General features: G+C 36.2%; 1 protein-coding gene across 3 annotated transcripts in view; it reads right to left on the bottom strand.

Annotated features, from left to right (window-relative positions):
- Nucleotides 1-12,937, bottom strand: part of LOC108040574 — a 38,520-nt gene extending 25,583 nt beyond the window's left edge. Inside the window, exons 1-4 of one of the 3 annotated variants that reach the window (XM_044456573.1) lie at nucleotides 12,766-12,937; nucleotides 12,476-12,644; nucleotides 12,352-12,417; nucleotides 12,103-12,299 (exon numbers count right to left, since the gene is read on the bottom strand). In XM_044456573.1, the coding sequence (XP_044312508.1) occupies nucleotides 12,287-12,299; nucleotides 12,352-12,417; nucleotides 12,476-12,644; nucleotides 12,766-12,823 (306 nt within the window). In that variant the 5' untranslated portion in view covers nucleotides 12,824-12,937 and the 3' untranslated portion in view covers nucleotides 12,103-12,286. Of the gene's footprint in view, nucleotides 1-12,027; nucleotides 12,418-12,475; nucleotides 12,645-12,724 lie in introns of those variants that run through there. The other 2 variants (XR_001769078.2, XM_017118081.2) reach the window with 2 other exon arrangements.
- Between the last annotated feature and the right edge of the window lie 1,808 nt (nucleotides 12,938-14,745).

Below are 14,745 nucleotides of genomic sequence, written 5' to 3'. Positions count from 1 at the left end.
AGTACCTACCAGCAAAATTAAATTATTATTTAGAGGCAATCAAATTCCCTCTGAAATAACTCTCCTATATACAAAAGTTCCTGTTTCGCATATTGTTCCTTTTAATCAATGTTATAGATGTTTTAGATTTAACCACTTTGCAAAACATTGCAAACAAAACGAGCAAAAATGTTATAAGTGTTCCTTAGTGCATCCCTCCACTGTTATTTGTAATAGTAGTAATACTGTCTGTGTTAATTGTAAGGGAAACCATGTTTCGACTTCGCGTTCTTGTCCAACAAGACAGCGTGAATTTGCAATTCAAAAATGTATGACAGTAGAAAATTTATCTAGAATGGAAGTTAAAGCTAGGTATCCATTTTTTTTTTGGTAGATTTGAAACAGTTTATTCATTTGATCATACTGCATTTCCTCAGCCCTTCTGGCAAAAAGTAAGTAATGAGAGCTCGCCAATGCATAACAACACAAAATCAACAGCAGAAACAATCCACTCTTATAAACCTTTTAACAAAATAGTTAGAATTATGAAAAACCACAAAGCTGAAAATTTAAACGCACAGAACACTATGGCAGCCTGGAAAAGTGCTCTGAAAGAAAACGAATATATTTCATCTGAACGTTTTACACCAATTGAAAATAATAGACCGTCACAGTTCGAGTCTGCTCTCGAAACTGCTGAGTCTGGTCTAAATAATTTACATGCTGAAATTTCCAAATTTTTATCAAACTTAAACAACGAAGTTAACAATGTTAATTCAAGAAAATTCCTTGAAGAATTAAATACTAAAATTGCGCAAACAAATTGCAGAATTGATTTAATTAAAATTAATAAATAATTTAAAATTTTTTATTTTTTATTAAAGCCTTTTTTTTTCCTTATTTAATTTTCTCTATAACAAAAACTAATAATTCTTCAACTATTATTTCTTGAAAATGAAAATTCTACAATATAATATACAAAATAATAAACAATTGCTAGAAAATTTTCTGGTTAATAATGATATTGATATTGCAATTTTATCTGAAATTTGGGTCAAAGATAATTCAATGTGTAGCCTTTTAAATTACAATTTCGTCTGTAGAGAACGAAATGACGGGTATGGAGGAGTTGGAATATACATAAGAAAAAATATACGTTTTGAAATAATAAATTTTAGCACTAATATTGAATTAATTGGTATTAGAACTCTAAATCTAAGTCGTAACGTAAATGTTTTCAGTGTATATTCTGCTCCCAATGTGGACCTTAATACGTTTGAGCTTAGCTTTAATAATATTCTAACTTTTGTTTCATCATTAAACGGTACTTCTTTAATAGGAGGTGATCTTAATGCTAAATCAATAGTTTGGGGTAATGAATCTAATAATTGTAAAGGAATCTTTTTAGAAAGGTCTTTAGTAAATTCGGAATTTTCCTGTATTAATAATGGCTCGCCAACTTTTTCAACAAATCCCAACTATTCATCCGCTATTGATATTGCTTTAGTAAATAGAATCAACTACAATTTTAATTAGTCCACAATCAACACAAAAATAACTAATAGTAATCATTTCCCAGTAATAATTGAAATTTTTAATAATAACTCCATTACTGAGCATAAAATTTTACATGAGAAGGTACTCTCAGATTTCTCGAAAATTCATATCTCAACTCTTGACAACCTGTATAGTACAACTAAGAACATTGTTTCTAAAAACACCTTACATATTTCGCAAAACAATAAATACACTCCTAAGAAATATTGGGATGAAACCTGTGATGGATTGTTTAGATTAAGAAACGCTAGTCGCCAAAAGTATTATAAAACAAAATTATTTTCTGACGCAATTGAGTACAACAAAGCCAACAAAACATTAAACAATTATATTTTTAAAGTAAAAAAATTGAATATGTACGCTCTATCTGACGATTTGTCTAATCCAACATCACCAAAAGATATGTGGCAAAAGATAAAAAACCTTGAAATGTATAAACAAATTAAGCCGGTTAAAAGCTCTTGGAACGAAGCAAAACATAAGGAATTTTTGCATCAAATAGCAAATATTCCAAATACCACAAATTGCGCTCAAACCACGATTCCAACGAGTTGGGATCTTCCTAATTTTAGACTTAACTTTAATTTAGATGATTTTATAACTTTTCTTAAAACTAGAAACCCAAATTCAGCTAAAGGATTGAACAACATTTCTTACAAAATGATTCTGAGCCTTCCCAATAATCAATTGGAAAATTTATTATCCCTTTCAAATGAAATTTTTATTAGCGGGACTATCCCTGATAGTTGGCGCAAAATAAAAGTGGTTCCAGTACCGAAAAAAAATTTAGACGCCTCTATTGTGTCAAACATTAGACCGATTTGCCTTCTTAGTATTTTATTTAAGTGCTTAGAAGGTATGATTAAAGTGCAGTTTAAATCTTTTATTAATTTTAATCACCTGTTACCTCATAGATCTTACGCTTTTAGAAAAAATCATTCGACTTCCCAGTGTATTAATGACGTAATAAATAATATAGCAAATCTTAAAGCAAAAGGAATGCAAGTTATAGCCGCTGTATTGGATATACATAAGTAAAGCTTTTGACGCAGTAAATATTCCTTTGCTCTGTCAAAAGCTAACAAGCTATAATTTTGATAGTGCATATATAGGGTTGATAATAAAATTTCTAGAAAAAAGAGTTTTAGTAAGTAATAACCAAGAAATAGTTGTAAACAATGGTGTATGTCAAGGTAGTTGTCTAAATCCCATTCTTTTTAATATTTATACTATAGATTTCCATTCCATCAATGACGAAAACTGTATAGCTAGAGATATTTTAGAACTTAAGATAAATGCTTTCAATAACTTGTGCAATATCAACAATCTTACTTTTAATTCCAATAAATCATCAATCTTACATTTCAATAAAAGAAGACAGCCTGCAAACATAGTCTGTGATAATATTGCAATATCAGAAGTAGAAAAAGTCAACTATTTAGGTAGAATTATTAATGCTAATAATTCCTCAGTCAATCATATTGATCAGATTATTTCTAAAGCCAATAAAACTAATATATTTCTGCAAATGCTCAGTGGTTGTCATTTTGGTGTTCACCCTAATAAATCGCTTTTATTTTATAAAGCCTTTGTACGCTCTAAATTAGAGTATTCATGTTCATCATTTGCTAATATTTCTACTGTTGTTTCTAAAAAGATAAAAGTGCATATAAATTTTTATTTGCGACGAGCTCTTGGTTTAATAAAATCAACTCCTATAAATATAATTTATAATTTAGCATCTGAACTCCCCCCGGAGTTCAGACAAACATTTATAACTGCTAAAGAGTTAGCCAAAACTTTTGCATACGGTTTACCTGTAGCATCTCTTTTGTCTAACTCTTTTATTGCTAAAAACACAAGCTAATTTCAACGCGCAAGATTACAACTGACACAGACTTTTTCAAAGGCTCTTGTTTAAATAAAAAATCAGCAAATCCTACCCTAATAAATACTCTTATCCAGGAAAAAATTAATTATCTATTATCCAAAAATTTTGAATTATTTATAAAAAAATTATCATCACTTATAGCTGAATTAATCGACATAGATAAAGCCATCGATTTTGCCATAGATAACCAATACTTTAAAATTGCTATTTTAACTGATAGTCTCAATGGGGTTTTATCGTTGAAAAAATCTCATCCAGATAACTACATCGCTAAGCAAATCATAAAAAAAATTGAAAACGCTAGATTTTTATTTTCAATAGAAATGCATTTTATTCCAAGCCACTTCAATATAGAAGATAACGAATTAGCTGACATTGCCGCTAAAAAGGCCAAGAACAATGGTGTTTTCTTCTGTGCTCGCTGCCCTTTGAAGGACGCTATTACTTATATATACAATCAAATTCACATGGAATGGGAAAATGAATATAATTTATACTGCAGCGGAAGGGATAAAAGTTTCACTCGCCTTTTTCCATATGTAACTTCAAAGCCTTGGTTTAAGGATAAAAAATGTAACCTTAATCGGTTAGAAATTAAGCAAATCAACCGTCTATTAAGCGGTCACGGCTTTGACAAATGCTCACTAGCTAAAATGAAAGTCATTAACAATAATCGATGCGACACATGCAACGTACCAGAAGATGCATCTCACCTTATTTTTAATTGTCCCGCCTTTTCAAATACACGCACTCATTTTCCAACACTAAGGAATTACAATGATATTTATCGTTTCTTTGATAAAGCCTAGTATCCACTTCGACGTAAACCGTAAGCCAGTCATGAGAGAGAGCGAGAGGCAAACAGCTGGCGTTCACTTTTCGTCGGGCCTTTTTTTCACTTCGGTCTCCTGATCGACGAAAAAAATACCAGAAAATTGCATAGCGTTGCCAGTCTGCGGAAATGAACTTTGGGTGAACCCTAGCGGAAAGATTACAAAATTTAATCTTTTGGCGTGCGCTTCTCGCTGAACATTATAAGAAATGGAGGGAAAAACTCAAAAAACTCACAAAAGTCGATTGCAGGTGTTTACATGTGAGGACAAAATAAAATTAATACTATCTGGGGTGCCTCTTGTCAGAGCAAAATGTTTTTTAGGTCCAGAATGTACGAAAAAACACAATAAAAGTGCAGCTTTTTAAATTAGCAAATAATTATCATAAAATTAAAAAAAAACAACTGTTAAATTTAAATTGTATTGTTTTTTAACTTCTTTGTACAGCGGCAGACTTGTCTTGCCAAGGTATTTGATAATATCTTTTAAAGGCTCTTTCCCGCAAATACGATATTTGAATTTTAACTGCTTGTCAACAAACCCAGCTGATTGTCAGTACGACCGTAGCACGCTTAAATCCGATGAACTCTCGAAATTTTGGTCACACTGGAAAGATTAAAGTTTTTACGCTAGCATACTCGTTTGTCGATCTGGATACTAGGCTTAAAGAACCCATCAAATCTTAAGCCTAGTATCCTGATCGACGAAAACCGTACGCCATTCATGAGAGAGAGCGAGAGGCAAACAGCTGGCGTTCACTTTTCGTCGGGCCTTTTTTTCACGTCGGTCTCCTGATCGACGAAAAAAATACCAGAAAATGCCATAGCGTTGCCAGTCTGCGGAAATGAACTTTGGGTGAACCCTAGCGAAAAGATTAAAAAATTTAATCTTTTGGCGTGCGCTTCTCACTGAACATTATAAGAAATGGAGGGAAAAACTCAAAAAACTCACAAAAGTCGATTGCAGGTGTTTACATGTGAGGACAAAATAACATTAATACTATCTGGGGTGCCTCTTGTCAGAGCAAAATGTTTTTTATGTCCAGAATGTACAAAAAAACACAATAAAAGTGCAGCTATGAACTTTAAATTAGCAAAAATTTATCAGTAAATTAAAAATAAACAACTGTTAAATTTAAATTGTATTGTTTTTTAATTTTTTTGTACAGCGGCAGACTTGTCTTGCCAAGGTGTTTGATAATATCATTTAAAGGCTCTTTCCCGCAAATACGATATTTGAATTTTAACTGCTTGTCAACAAACCCAGCTGATTGAAAGTACGACCGTATAACTCTTAAATCTGATGAACTCTCAAACTTTTGGTCACACTGGAAAGATTAAAGTTTTTACGCTAGCGTAATCGTTTGTCGATCTGGACCTAAAAACATTTTGCTCTGACAAGAGGCACCCCAGATAGTATTAATGTTATTTTGTCCTCACATGTAAACACCTGCAATCGACTTTTGTGAGTTTTTTGAGTTTTTCCCTCCATTTCTTATAATGTTCAGTGAGAAGCGCACGCCAAAAGATTAAATTTTTTAATCTTTTCGCTAGGGTTCACGTTTCCGCAGACTGGCAACGCTATGGAATTTTCTGGTATTTTTTTCGTCGATCAGGGGACCGACGTGAAAAAAAGGTCCGACGAAAAGTGAACGCCAGCTGTTTGCCTCTCGCTCTCTCTCATGACTGGCGTACGGTTTTCGTCGATCTGGATACTAGGCTTTAACTTTTAAATAGTAAATAATGACTTTCCAATACCCTGTGATGGTATCTGAGGAATGGAATTTCTGAAAACATTTAATAGCCAGTTTGACTTTCAAACAGATGATGATTGGTTAATAGTTAGACCTGAAAACTTCGATCAAGAGATCAACATTCCAATTATACATTCAATAGACAATAATTTAAAAATCCCTGCTCGATCAGAAGTAGTTAGACAAATTTACATAAATACTTCCCACAAAGAAATACTCATAAAATATACCCTGCAGTACCGTTCATCACCTTTTAATCGCTTTTTCATCACCAAAAATTAATCACTACTGATTAATCGGCGATGAAACTTCATACAAATTAGTGATGAATTTAACATTGGCATGAGTTAATCAGTGAAAAATTCATCACTCTTTAATCAGTAATTCATCACTCTATTTTCAGTTTTTCATCACTCTTTAATCAGTAATTCATCACTCTTTGAACAGCGTTTACTGATGAACATGCGATGAACGAGTGATTAAAATGCGAGTGATGAATTACTGATTAAAGAGTGATGAATTCATCACATTTTCATCAGTAATTCATCACTCTTTTATCAGTAATTCATCGCTTTTTCATCTCATTTTCGTCGCATTTTCATCGCATTTTCATCGCTTTTTCATTGCTTTTTTTTCATCAGTAAAATTCATTCAGTAAATTTTCATATAAATTTATTTTTATTTTATTACATTGTTCCATTATTATTTCATTTATTTCATTACATATAACTAATTAATTTAACTTAATTCAATATACATATGTACGTTTTCAGTTGTCTCGGAGGTGTTGAGGGTGTTTCGGTTTCGGTGCTCTTTTTTTGACTTCGTGCTTTATGTATTGGCTCTTCCTGACCAAGTATATCTTAAATATAAAAATTATTATAAAATATATAAAAACTTACTGCGTTTCTTGTTTTGCCGCCGGCCAAGTCCAGCTTAGTTTATGCTGGCCCAACAGTTTTATTATAAGCTTCGCCTTAAATAATGAATAAATATATTAACAGTATATGTAGGTACAGTTCAAAATAATTAATAAAATAACACTTACCTAAATTTCTGATAAATTTAGTTATAAAATTTCACAAAAAATCTCAGCTTTGATCTGTTCTCTCCGTTCTCTCAAAGGCAAGTGCACGTAAAAACCGCGAAAACAACTTCAGTTGAAAACAAGGGCGCCGTTAATCCTACTGTTCTTTCCTTTGCCTAATTTGTCTTTACATGTTTCGCTTCGCGTCAAAGCAGGGTATATAAAAGCATGTCCGACTATGAAAAATAATCACATAACTTAAATTCACTTAAAAAAGGAATCAATACCTTTCAAAACTATCATAATAATTTTATTTTTAAAAAGTATTTCCATAAAATAATATAATTAATAAGAATCAACGACTACAATACAAAAATTAAGCTAATAAATCAAGGGTTTATAAAGGTCGATCTGATTTTAATACATTGTCCTCCACCTCTCAGCTCATTTTATGGGGAGAGAGACGGAGTAAGAGAGGGAGATGGAAATTTTTCTGCGTTGCCTACGATCGGGGACTGAGAGTTTCGGCTCTGCCTGCGTCGCACTCGGCTCTGCCGACTTTGCCTTTGGCTCTGCCGGCGTCGCAGTCCGCTGCTGATTAAACAGTGATGAATTTTTGTAGTGATGAATTTCGGAATTGCAGGGTACATATATAGCAGATGGTATAATTGTAGCAAGCATTATAGACAATTCCAATACAACTTTTGTCCGCATTTTAAACACAACCGATACCAATAAAATCAGAAACGTTAACAAACCATTAGATAATTATCAAACACCACAAAGTACAGAATGTTACTCCAGAAAAAAAGAAGTCATATCCAAAGTAACAAAAAATTTTCCAGAAATGTTTAAAAGCTCCCTCACTAAATTAAGCCTAGTATCCTGATCGACGAAAACCGTACGCCAGTCATGAGAGAGAGCGAGAGGCAAACAGCTGGCGTTCACTTTTCGTCGGGCCTTTTTTTCACGTCGGTCTCCTGATCGACGAAAAAAATACCAGAAAATTCCATAGCGTTGCCAGTCTGCGGAAATGAACTTTGGGTGAACCCTAGCGAAAAGATTAAAAAATTTAATCTTTTGGCGTGCGCTTCTCACTGAACATTATAAGATATGGAGGGAAAAACTCAAAAAACTCGCAAAAGTCAATTGCAGGAGTTTAAAATTGAGGACAAAATACAATTAATACTATCTGGGGTGCCTCTTGTCAGAGCAAAATGTTTTTTAGGTCCCGAATGTACGAAAAAACACAATAAAAGTGCAGCTATGAACTTTAAATTAGCAAATAATTATCATTAAATTAAAAAAACAACTGTTAAATTTAAATTGTATTGTTTTTTAATTTCTTTGTACACCGACAGACTTGTCTTGCCAAGGTATTTGATAATATCTTTTAAAGGCTCTTTCCCGCAAATAGGATATTTGAATTTTAACTGCTTGTCAACAAACCCAGCTGATTGACAGTACGACCGTAGCACGCTTAAATCTGATGAACTCTCAAACTTTTGGTCACACTGGAAAGATTAAAGTTTTTACGCTAGCGTAATCGTTTGTCGATCTGGATACTAGGCTGTATGCTCGACGCGCCATTAATTAACCATACGGAAAGATCACAAGCTAGAATTGAGAAAATTTGACTTTCGTCATTTAACTGGATGTTACAATAAAAATAAAGTATACATATTATTAGCTTGGTGCATGCCATGTGTCATTATGTAAATCGCTAAACTCTATAAGGCAGCGGTGTTACAACTTGTACTCTTTAAGTGAAGGCCCAGTGGTAAGAGACTCAGAAGTAAGCCCAGTAGCTTTAAAAATCTGAGGTACTTGTAGTTTTAAAAGTTGCAAAAAATTATTGTTAATAATTCAAAGACAGAACATCGAAAAACTTCCCAACCAAAATCACGGTCTTTAATAAATTTATATCTGAAGATATAAAAAGTAAACGAGACAAAAATTAAATATTGAAAAATTAAATAAAGTGACGCTCAAATCAAAAAGATATTTTTCAAATAATTTAGACAATCACGGCAGTAGGCTAATTGTGAGTACGATGACGGAATTGTGAAGTAGGCGAGATTAATGAACAGCAAAGTTCGATTGGCATTTTTAGGGTTAGTAAGTCCCCACCGGGAGCCTTTTTGGGATTTAGTGCCCTAAAGACATTACGTTTATGCGGCTCCTCCACTGTTATTCTACGGTGCAATATATATTGCAGGTTTTAGATCGGGGGCTTTTTGTTTTGGGTGACAATGTTAATAACATTCTTGGCGGTAGAACCCTTTTCTATCAGGGCATTTGTTATTTCGGTGCTGGTAACGCCAGGCTCGATTCTCCTCGTTACCACATGCAGACCCTTTCTGCTTTTCAGTTAATACGTGTAATAATATCTTTGCCTCGTCCAGGTATTTGGACACGGCCTTTTAGTGTTCTTTATATTTTGTTTGCCCATTTGTTTCATGAATATTCCCTTTAGTAAACGGAATGAATAAGCTTAAAAAAATAGTGTGTAGTTAATCATAAAGCTCTAGTAAAAATTGGAGTAGTCGATCATGACTATTTAAAAATAATAATTTTAAGCAAATGATGTCCATTTTTAAATTATCAGAAGCTGACAAGTCCGATAGTAAAAAATGTGAAAATTCAAAAAGTTAAAGCAAGTTAGAAACAGCTATCGAAGCGTTAGAAAAATATTTTAAATAAACATTTTTTTTTTGAAATGCTTGTTGGTTTAAATGAGGGAAATATGACCGATGTCAGGAGACATCGTCTGTGACTTTCAAAGTGAACGGTCGTGTTTTTTTTCTGCGTTCCGATTTTATATTTTGTTTTCGTTTAATCCTATCGCACAGTGGTTGATTTCATAGGCCAAAAATAAAAAAACCAAAATTAAAAATTGGGTATTTTTTGTCTTAAAAATATTTCTTAAAGCCTAGTATCCAGTTCGACGAAAACCGTACGCCAGTCATGAGAGAGAGCGAGAGGCAAACAGCTGGCGTTCACTTTTCGTCGGGCCTTTTTTTCACGTCGGTCCCCTGATCGACGAAAAAAATACCAGAAAATTCCATAGCGTTGCCAGTCTGCGAAAATAAACTTTGTGTGAACCCTAGCGAAAAGATTAAAAAATTTAATCTTTTGGCGTGCGCTTCTCACTGAACATTATAAGAAATGGAGGGAAAAACTCAAAAAACTCACAAAAGTCGATTGCAGGTGTTTACATGTGAGGACAAAATAACATTTATACTATCTGGGGTGCCTCCTGTCAGATCAAAATGTTTTTTAGGTCCAGAATGTACGAAAAAACACAATAAAAGTGCAGCTATGAACTTTAAATTAGCAAATAATTATCAGTAAATTAAAAAAAAACAACTGTTAAATTTAAATCGTATTGTTTTTTAATTTCTTTGTACAGCGGCAGACTTGTCTTTCCAAGGTATTTGATAATATCTTTTAAAGGTTCTTTCCCGCAAATACGATATTTGAATTTTAACTGGTTGTCAATAAACCCAGCTGATTGACAGTACGACCGTAGCACGCATAAATCTGAGGAACTCTCAAAATTTTGGTCACACTGGAAAGATTAAAGTTTTTACGCTAGCGTAATCATTTGTCGATCTGGATACTAGGCTTAACAGAGCAATAAATCGTACGGTAATTTTATTTTTGGTCTCTCTAATTCGCACGCGCTACGAATAGAGAGAGAAGTGAGACAAAAAAAACACGCGCACGTTACTGCGAATGCAGCTTGAAAACTAACTTCCACTAAAAAATTTATTTCTACTACTAAATCACGTCCAATCGTCGGCATATAAAATGAATATTGAAAATAAATGTATGTACTATACTGAGTAATTTTTATGTCATTATGTGTTGTGTTTTTGTTTTAAAATTAGTGTTTTATCAGTGACCTGTCGAGTGGTGTATTTTTCTGCATACATAGATTTCAGATAAAGAAAAAGTTGTGAATCCCGTCTCACCCTTTAATGAAACTAATTTATAAATACTAGTGAATGTTTTCTTAGTCTTTGTTATAAATTTGAGCTGCAACTTTCTGATTTATACGCTCTTTTGTGTTCGTGCATATTTTGTGTTTTGTTGTGTTCGTCATATTCGTTTGTGCTTTGAAATCTCAATTGCTCAATAGAGATCCAGAAAACATCGCCTTTCCGATGTTTTAACAGGCAAACATCAATGTAAAATCGAAAAACATCGCTATTGCTCAATTGTGAATTTTTAAATTGATTTTTTTAAATTTTTTTTTAAACTGTTTTTTTTTTAATATATAGGCAATTTATATCAGTGCACACCATCACCCTTAAATATTTTTGAAATGTGGTGCTCAGAAATAGGTTCAGTTGCTTAAAAAGTTAAAAAAGTGTTGCATTTCAAGTTGGAACCGGCCGGGAGTAGATCGAAATCGAGGGCAAAGGCCTATCGATAAAAGTTGGTGGGTGGCAACGCCTACTGAAGTGGCGCCCCCTTCTGCTCATGCCCTTGGCTAACTAGCTATTTAAACTAGCCCGGTTCGCTCTGGGTATGGCTAGGATGGCCTTGGATTCGTCCAATGACCCACTTTTGGGAGAGGAAAAGGGAACATGGCGTGATGAGCATGACATTGCGTAGGTCAGGGATAGGGTTTAGTTGCTGCCAGACATCGAAGCCATGTCGACGGGATTTTGATATTTCTTAGCTTAGAATAGGCCAAGAAAAAGTGAGAGTGCGAGTAAAGTTAGAAAATGAAGTGGAAATTTATTTATTTTAGGTCCACAGGGGACCCTAGTACATAGGGCCCCGGCAGTTTTCTGTGATTTTCTTCGGGTTTTTCACAATTTTCTCGGAGGAAGGGCAGCAGCCCTCGTGATAGTGCTCAGTAGCAACAGCCACCGGCAGCAGCAACAGCCGCCGGCAGCAGCGACAGCCGCAGGCAGCAGCGACAGCCGCAGGCAGCAGCGACAGCCGCAGGCAGCAGCCACAGCCGCAGGCAGCAGCCACAGCCACAGCCATCACCACCAACCTACACCGCCGCAGGCAGTTGCCCTTAACTACAAGAATTCTACATTACCTCGGTGAGTCCGTTTCGGGCACGTAGAACCCGAGCAGCACAACGTCTCGAACACGACGCGACTCCCATACCACGCAGCATCTCCGACGTCACGGTCTGCAGTGGCCAAGGCAGGGCGTAATACCGGTTACCGGACCGCCCTTTTTAAGGATCCCAAGTCGTCCTTCGGCGACCCGCTGCCGGCTTACTCGCCGCGCCTGTGATTAGATTTTAAGATTAATTTTTGTATTTGTAAATTTGTGTACTCGCCTCGTCCGTTTCTGCACGTCTTCGTGATTCCGCGAGCTTGAGTCTGGCCTTGTGCTAACTCGGGGTCTGAAATTGCGAAAGCGGGCTTAGCAGAACTCAATACAATTTATTTATTTATATTTACCTGTCCCTCTTGTGTCCTCTTGGAGCTCCAGCAGGGTAATTAGGAGAGAAAAGAGGTGTTTGATTAATGACAGCTACTTGGCTTAAAATTTTCTGCGGGGCCAAATTTCCGATTTTAAGAAGGCCTTGCAGCTGGTGCAGTCCAGGCCGGGTAGTGGTTTTGCCCTGACCTGTAATGGTATAAAGAGGAGAGGATATACTTAACGTTTATATTTGGCAATCTTATGTATATATTTATAAATAAATGTACTTAGAATGGAGATGAAGATGATGTGGGCCTAAGGCAATTACCAGCGGGGAGATTAACCGGTCGTAGTCTGGCCTGGCAGTGGCTCCGGCCTTGGAACATGGGTGGTGCCTCCCTCGCGACGCTAGGGCACCACAGGAAGGGTGGGTGCGCTGTGGCAGCCACATCCAATGCCACTTTTCCGTCATATTTGTCCCGGTTTGTTTATTTTGTCTTGTTTACCTTTTTTTTGTTGTTAGAGATGTTAGTATTTGTAGTGTGAGACGTCGATAGTAATCGATATTTAATGTTGTGGGGCTGTAGGGACATTGGGGGAACTCCGCCCTGAGGATTCCGGAGCTAGCCGGGGCCGTCCCAGGGGAAACAATATGCAGTTCCATAACATTATGGCGCCCAAGCTATCTAAATCTGTGATAAAATCTGTGATAAAAAACTGTGATAAATTAGGTAGGGTTTAGTTATTTATTTATTTATTTGATGTAAAGTAATTTGTTTTGGTGATATTTTTGTTGTGAGAGTAGAAGTTGATCCTTTGTTTTGGTTTCGTGGGTGTGTTTGATTTTTCATCTCGGTTTTGAACTTAAATGGGTGATCGTGACCCGTGATGGACACGCGCTGCACGATCATCACGATCTGAGAATCAAAACATACGCGCGAAAACAAATCAAAAAGGATTCAACGAGCAGCCGATGTCCTTAACTGGCGGCTATCAACATAGTTGATAGCCAGTCCAGTTGACGAGCGGCGTGCGGAAGGGCATATGGCGGAAAATAGAAAAAAATGTAAGCGCAGAAAAGTTTCCGGCACGGAGTCCACCGGCTGGTGACCGGTTCCATCTCCCCAGGTCAAAAAAAATAAAATCTCAAAGGAATCAAATCAAAACGGAAGAATCATAGATATAGTATTTATTTACTCTATTTATTTATTCTATTTATTTTCGTACATTATTTATTTATTTTTCCAAATATTTATTTATTTACTAAAAAAAAATTGTCTATTGGTTTACTAAAATTATACATTTATTTATTTATTTAAAACATTTATTTATTTATTTAAAATTTTGATTCTGTAATTATTATCCGTTATTACATGTTTATATATTTATCTGTTTATTTATTATTTGCTAGTCCTTATTTTAATATTTATTATTATTCTTAAGTCTTTATTTCTTTTGGTGATTTGTTTAGGGTAGGATCGAGGAATTCTGAGGGAGATAGGTATATTTTTTGTTTTGTTGGTTGTGCGATACGATGCCTTCTAATTACGATCTCCGATCGAAGGTTCTTCCGGCCGAGAAAGAGGAGAAATTGTGGTCCACCGATTTAGATGAGGTTGCCGGGGCCGAACAGCCACGGATATCGATGGGACTGCCAAGGACTCCGTTGGGTCGTCTTCATCAGGAGCTGCGCAGGGAACTTCAGATGGGAACAGATCCCACGCAACATCAAGTTCTGGAGCAAGTGAGCTCGGAGGCGTTTCTGGACAACGCGGCGAAATCGGCCGTAAACGTGGCATTGGCCCAGGCTGCAGAGACCCATCGAAAGGCTCAGGAGTCCGGCGTCAGCCAGTCCTTAAGGGATGAAATCAGAGGTGGCTTCCTGGAAATGATGAAGCTGATGAACGAGGTGTTAAGACCTGCTGCTCAGCGGCCGCAGCTTCCACAGGGGAACCATACCGATCAGCAGCAGCATCCGGGTTGGACGGACACGGCGGCACCACAGGCTCCAAGTCTGGTCCAGAAAGGGGCAATTCCAAAGACGGCACCATCAGCAAGTACGATTGGCTCCCGGCCACCGCCACCTAAGGTTCCACCAAAGCCGCCTAGAAGGCCCTTGGAGTCGTTTCCGGTGGAGAGCAGCAGTCCAGGATATCCTCTGGATGGCGAACGAGGGCGACGCAACGAGCCTCGAAATTGGCACTTCGAGGACCGCAGGGCTTCCGATTTCCGCGAGGAGCCGCGTTTATATGCCAATACAGGGCTAGGTGGCGGCAGCCAACAGGTTCGCATCGAGCGGTGGGGCGTT

This window comes from Drosophila rhopaloa, unplaced genomic scaffold (genome assembly GCF_018152115.1).
Source record: "Drosophila rhopaloa isolate 14029-0021.01 unplaced genomic scaffold, ASM1815211v1 contig_133, whole genome shotgun sequence".
NCBI lineage: Eukaryota > Metazoa > Arthropoda > Insecta > Diptera > Drosophilidae > Drosophila > Drosophila rhopaloa.
Note: the sequence above shows the minus strand (reverse complement) of the source record. Positions and strands in the feature narration are given on the sequence as shown.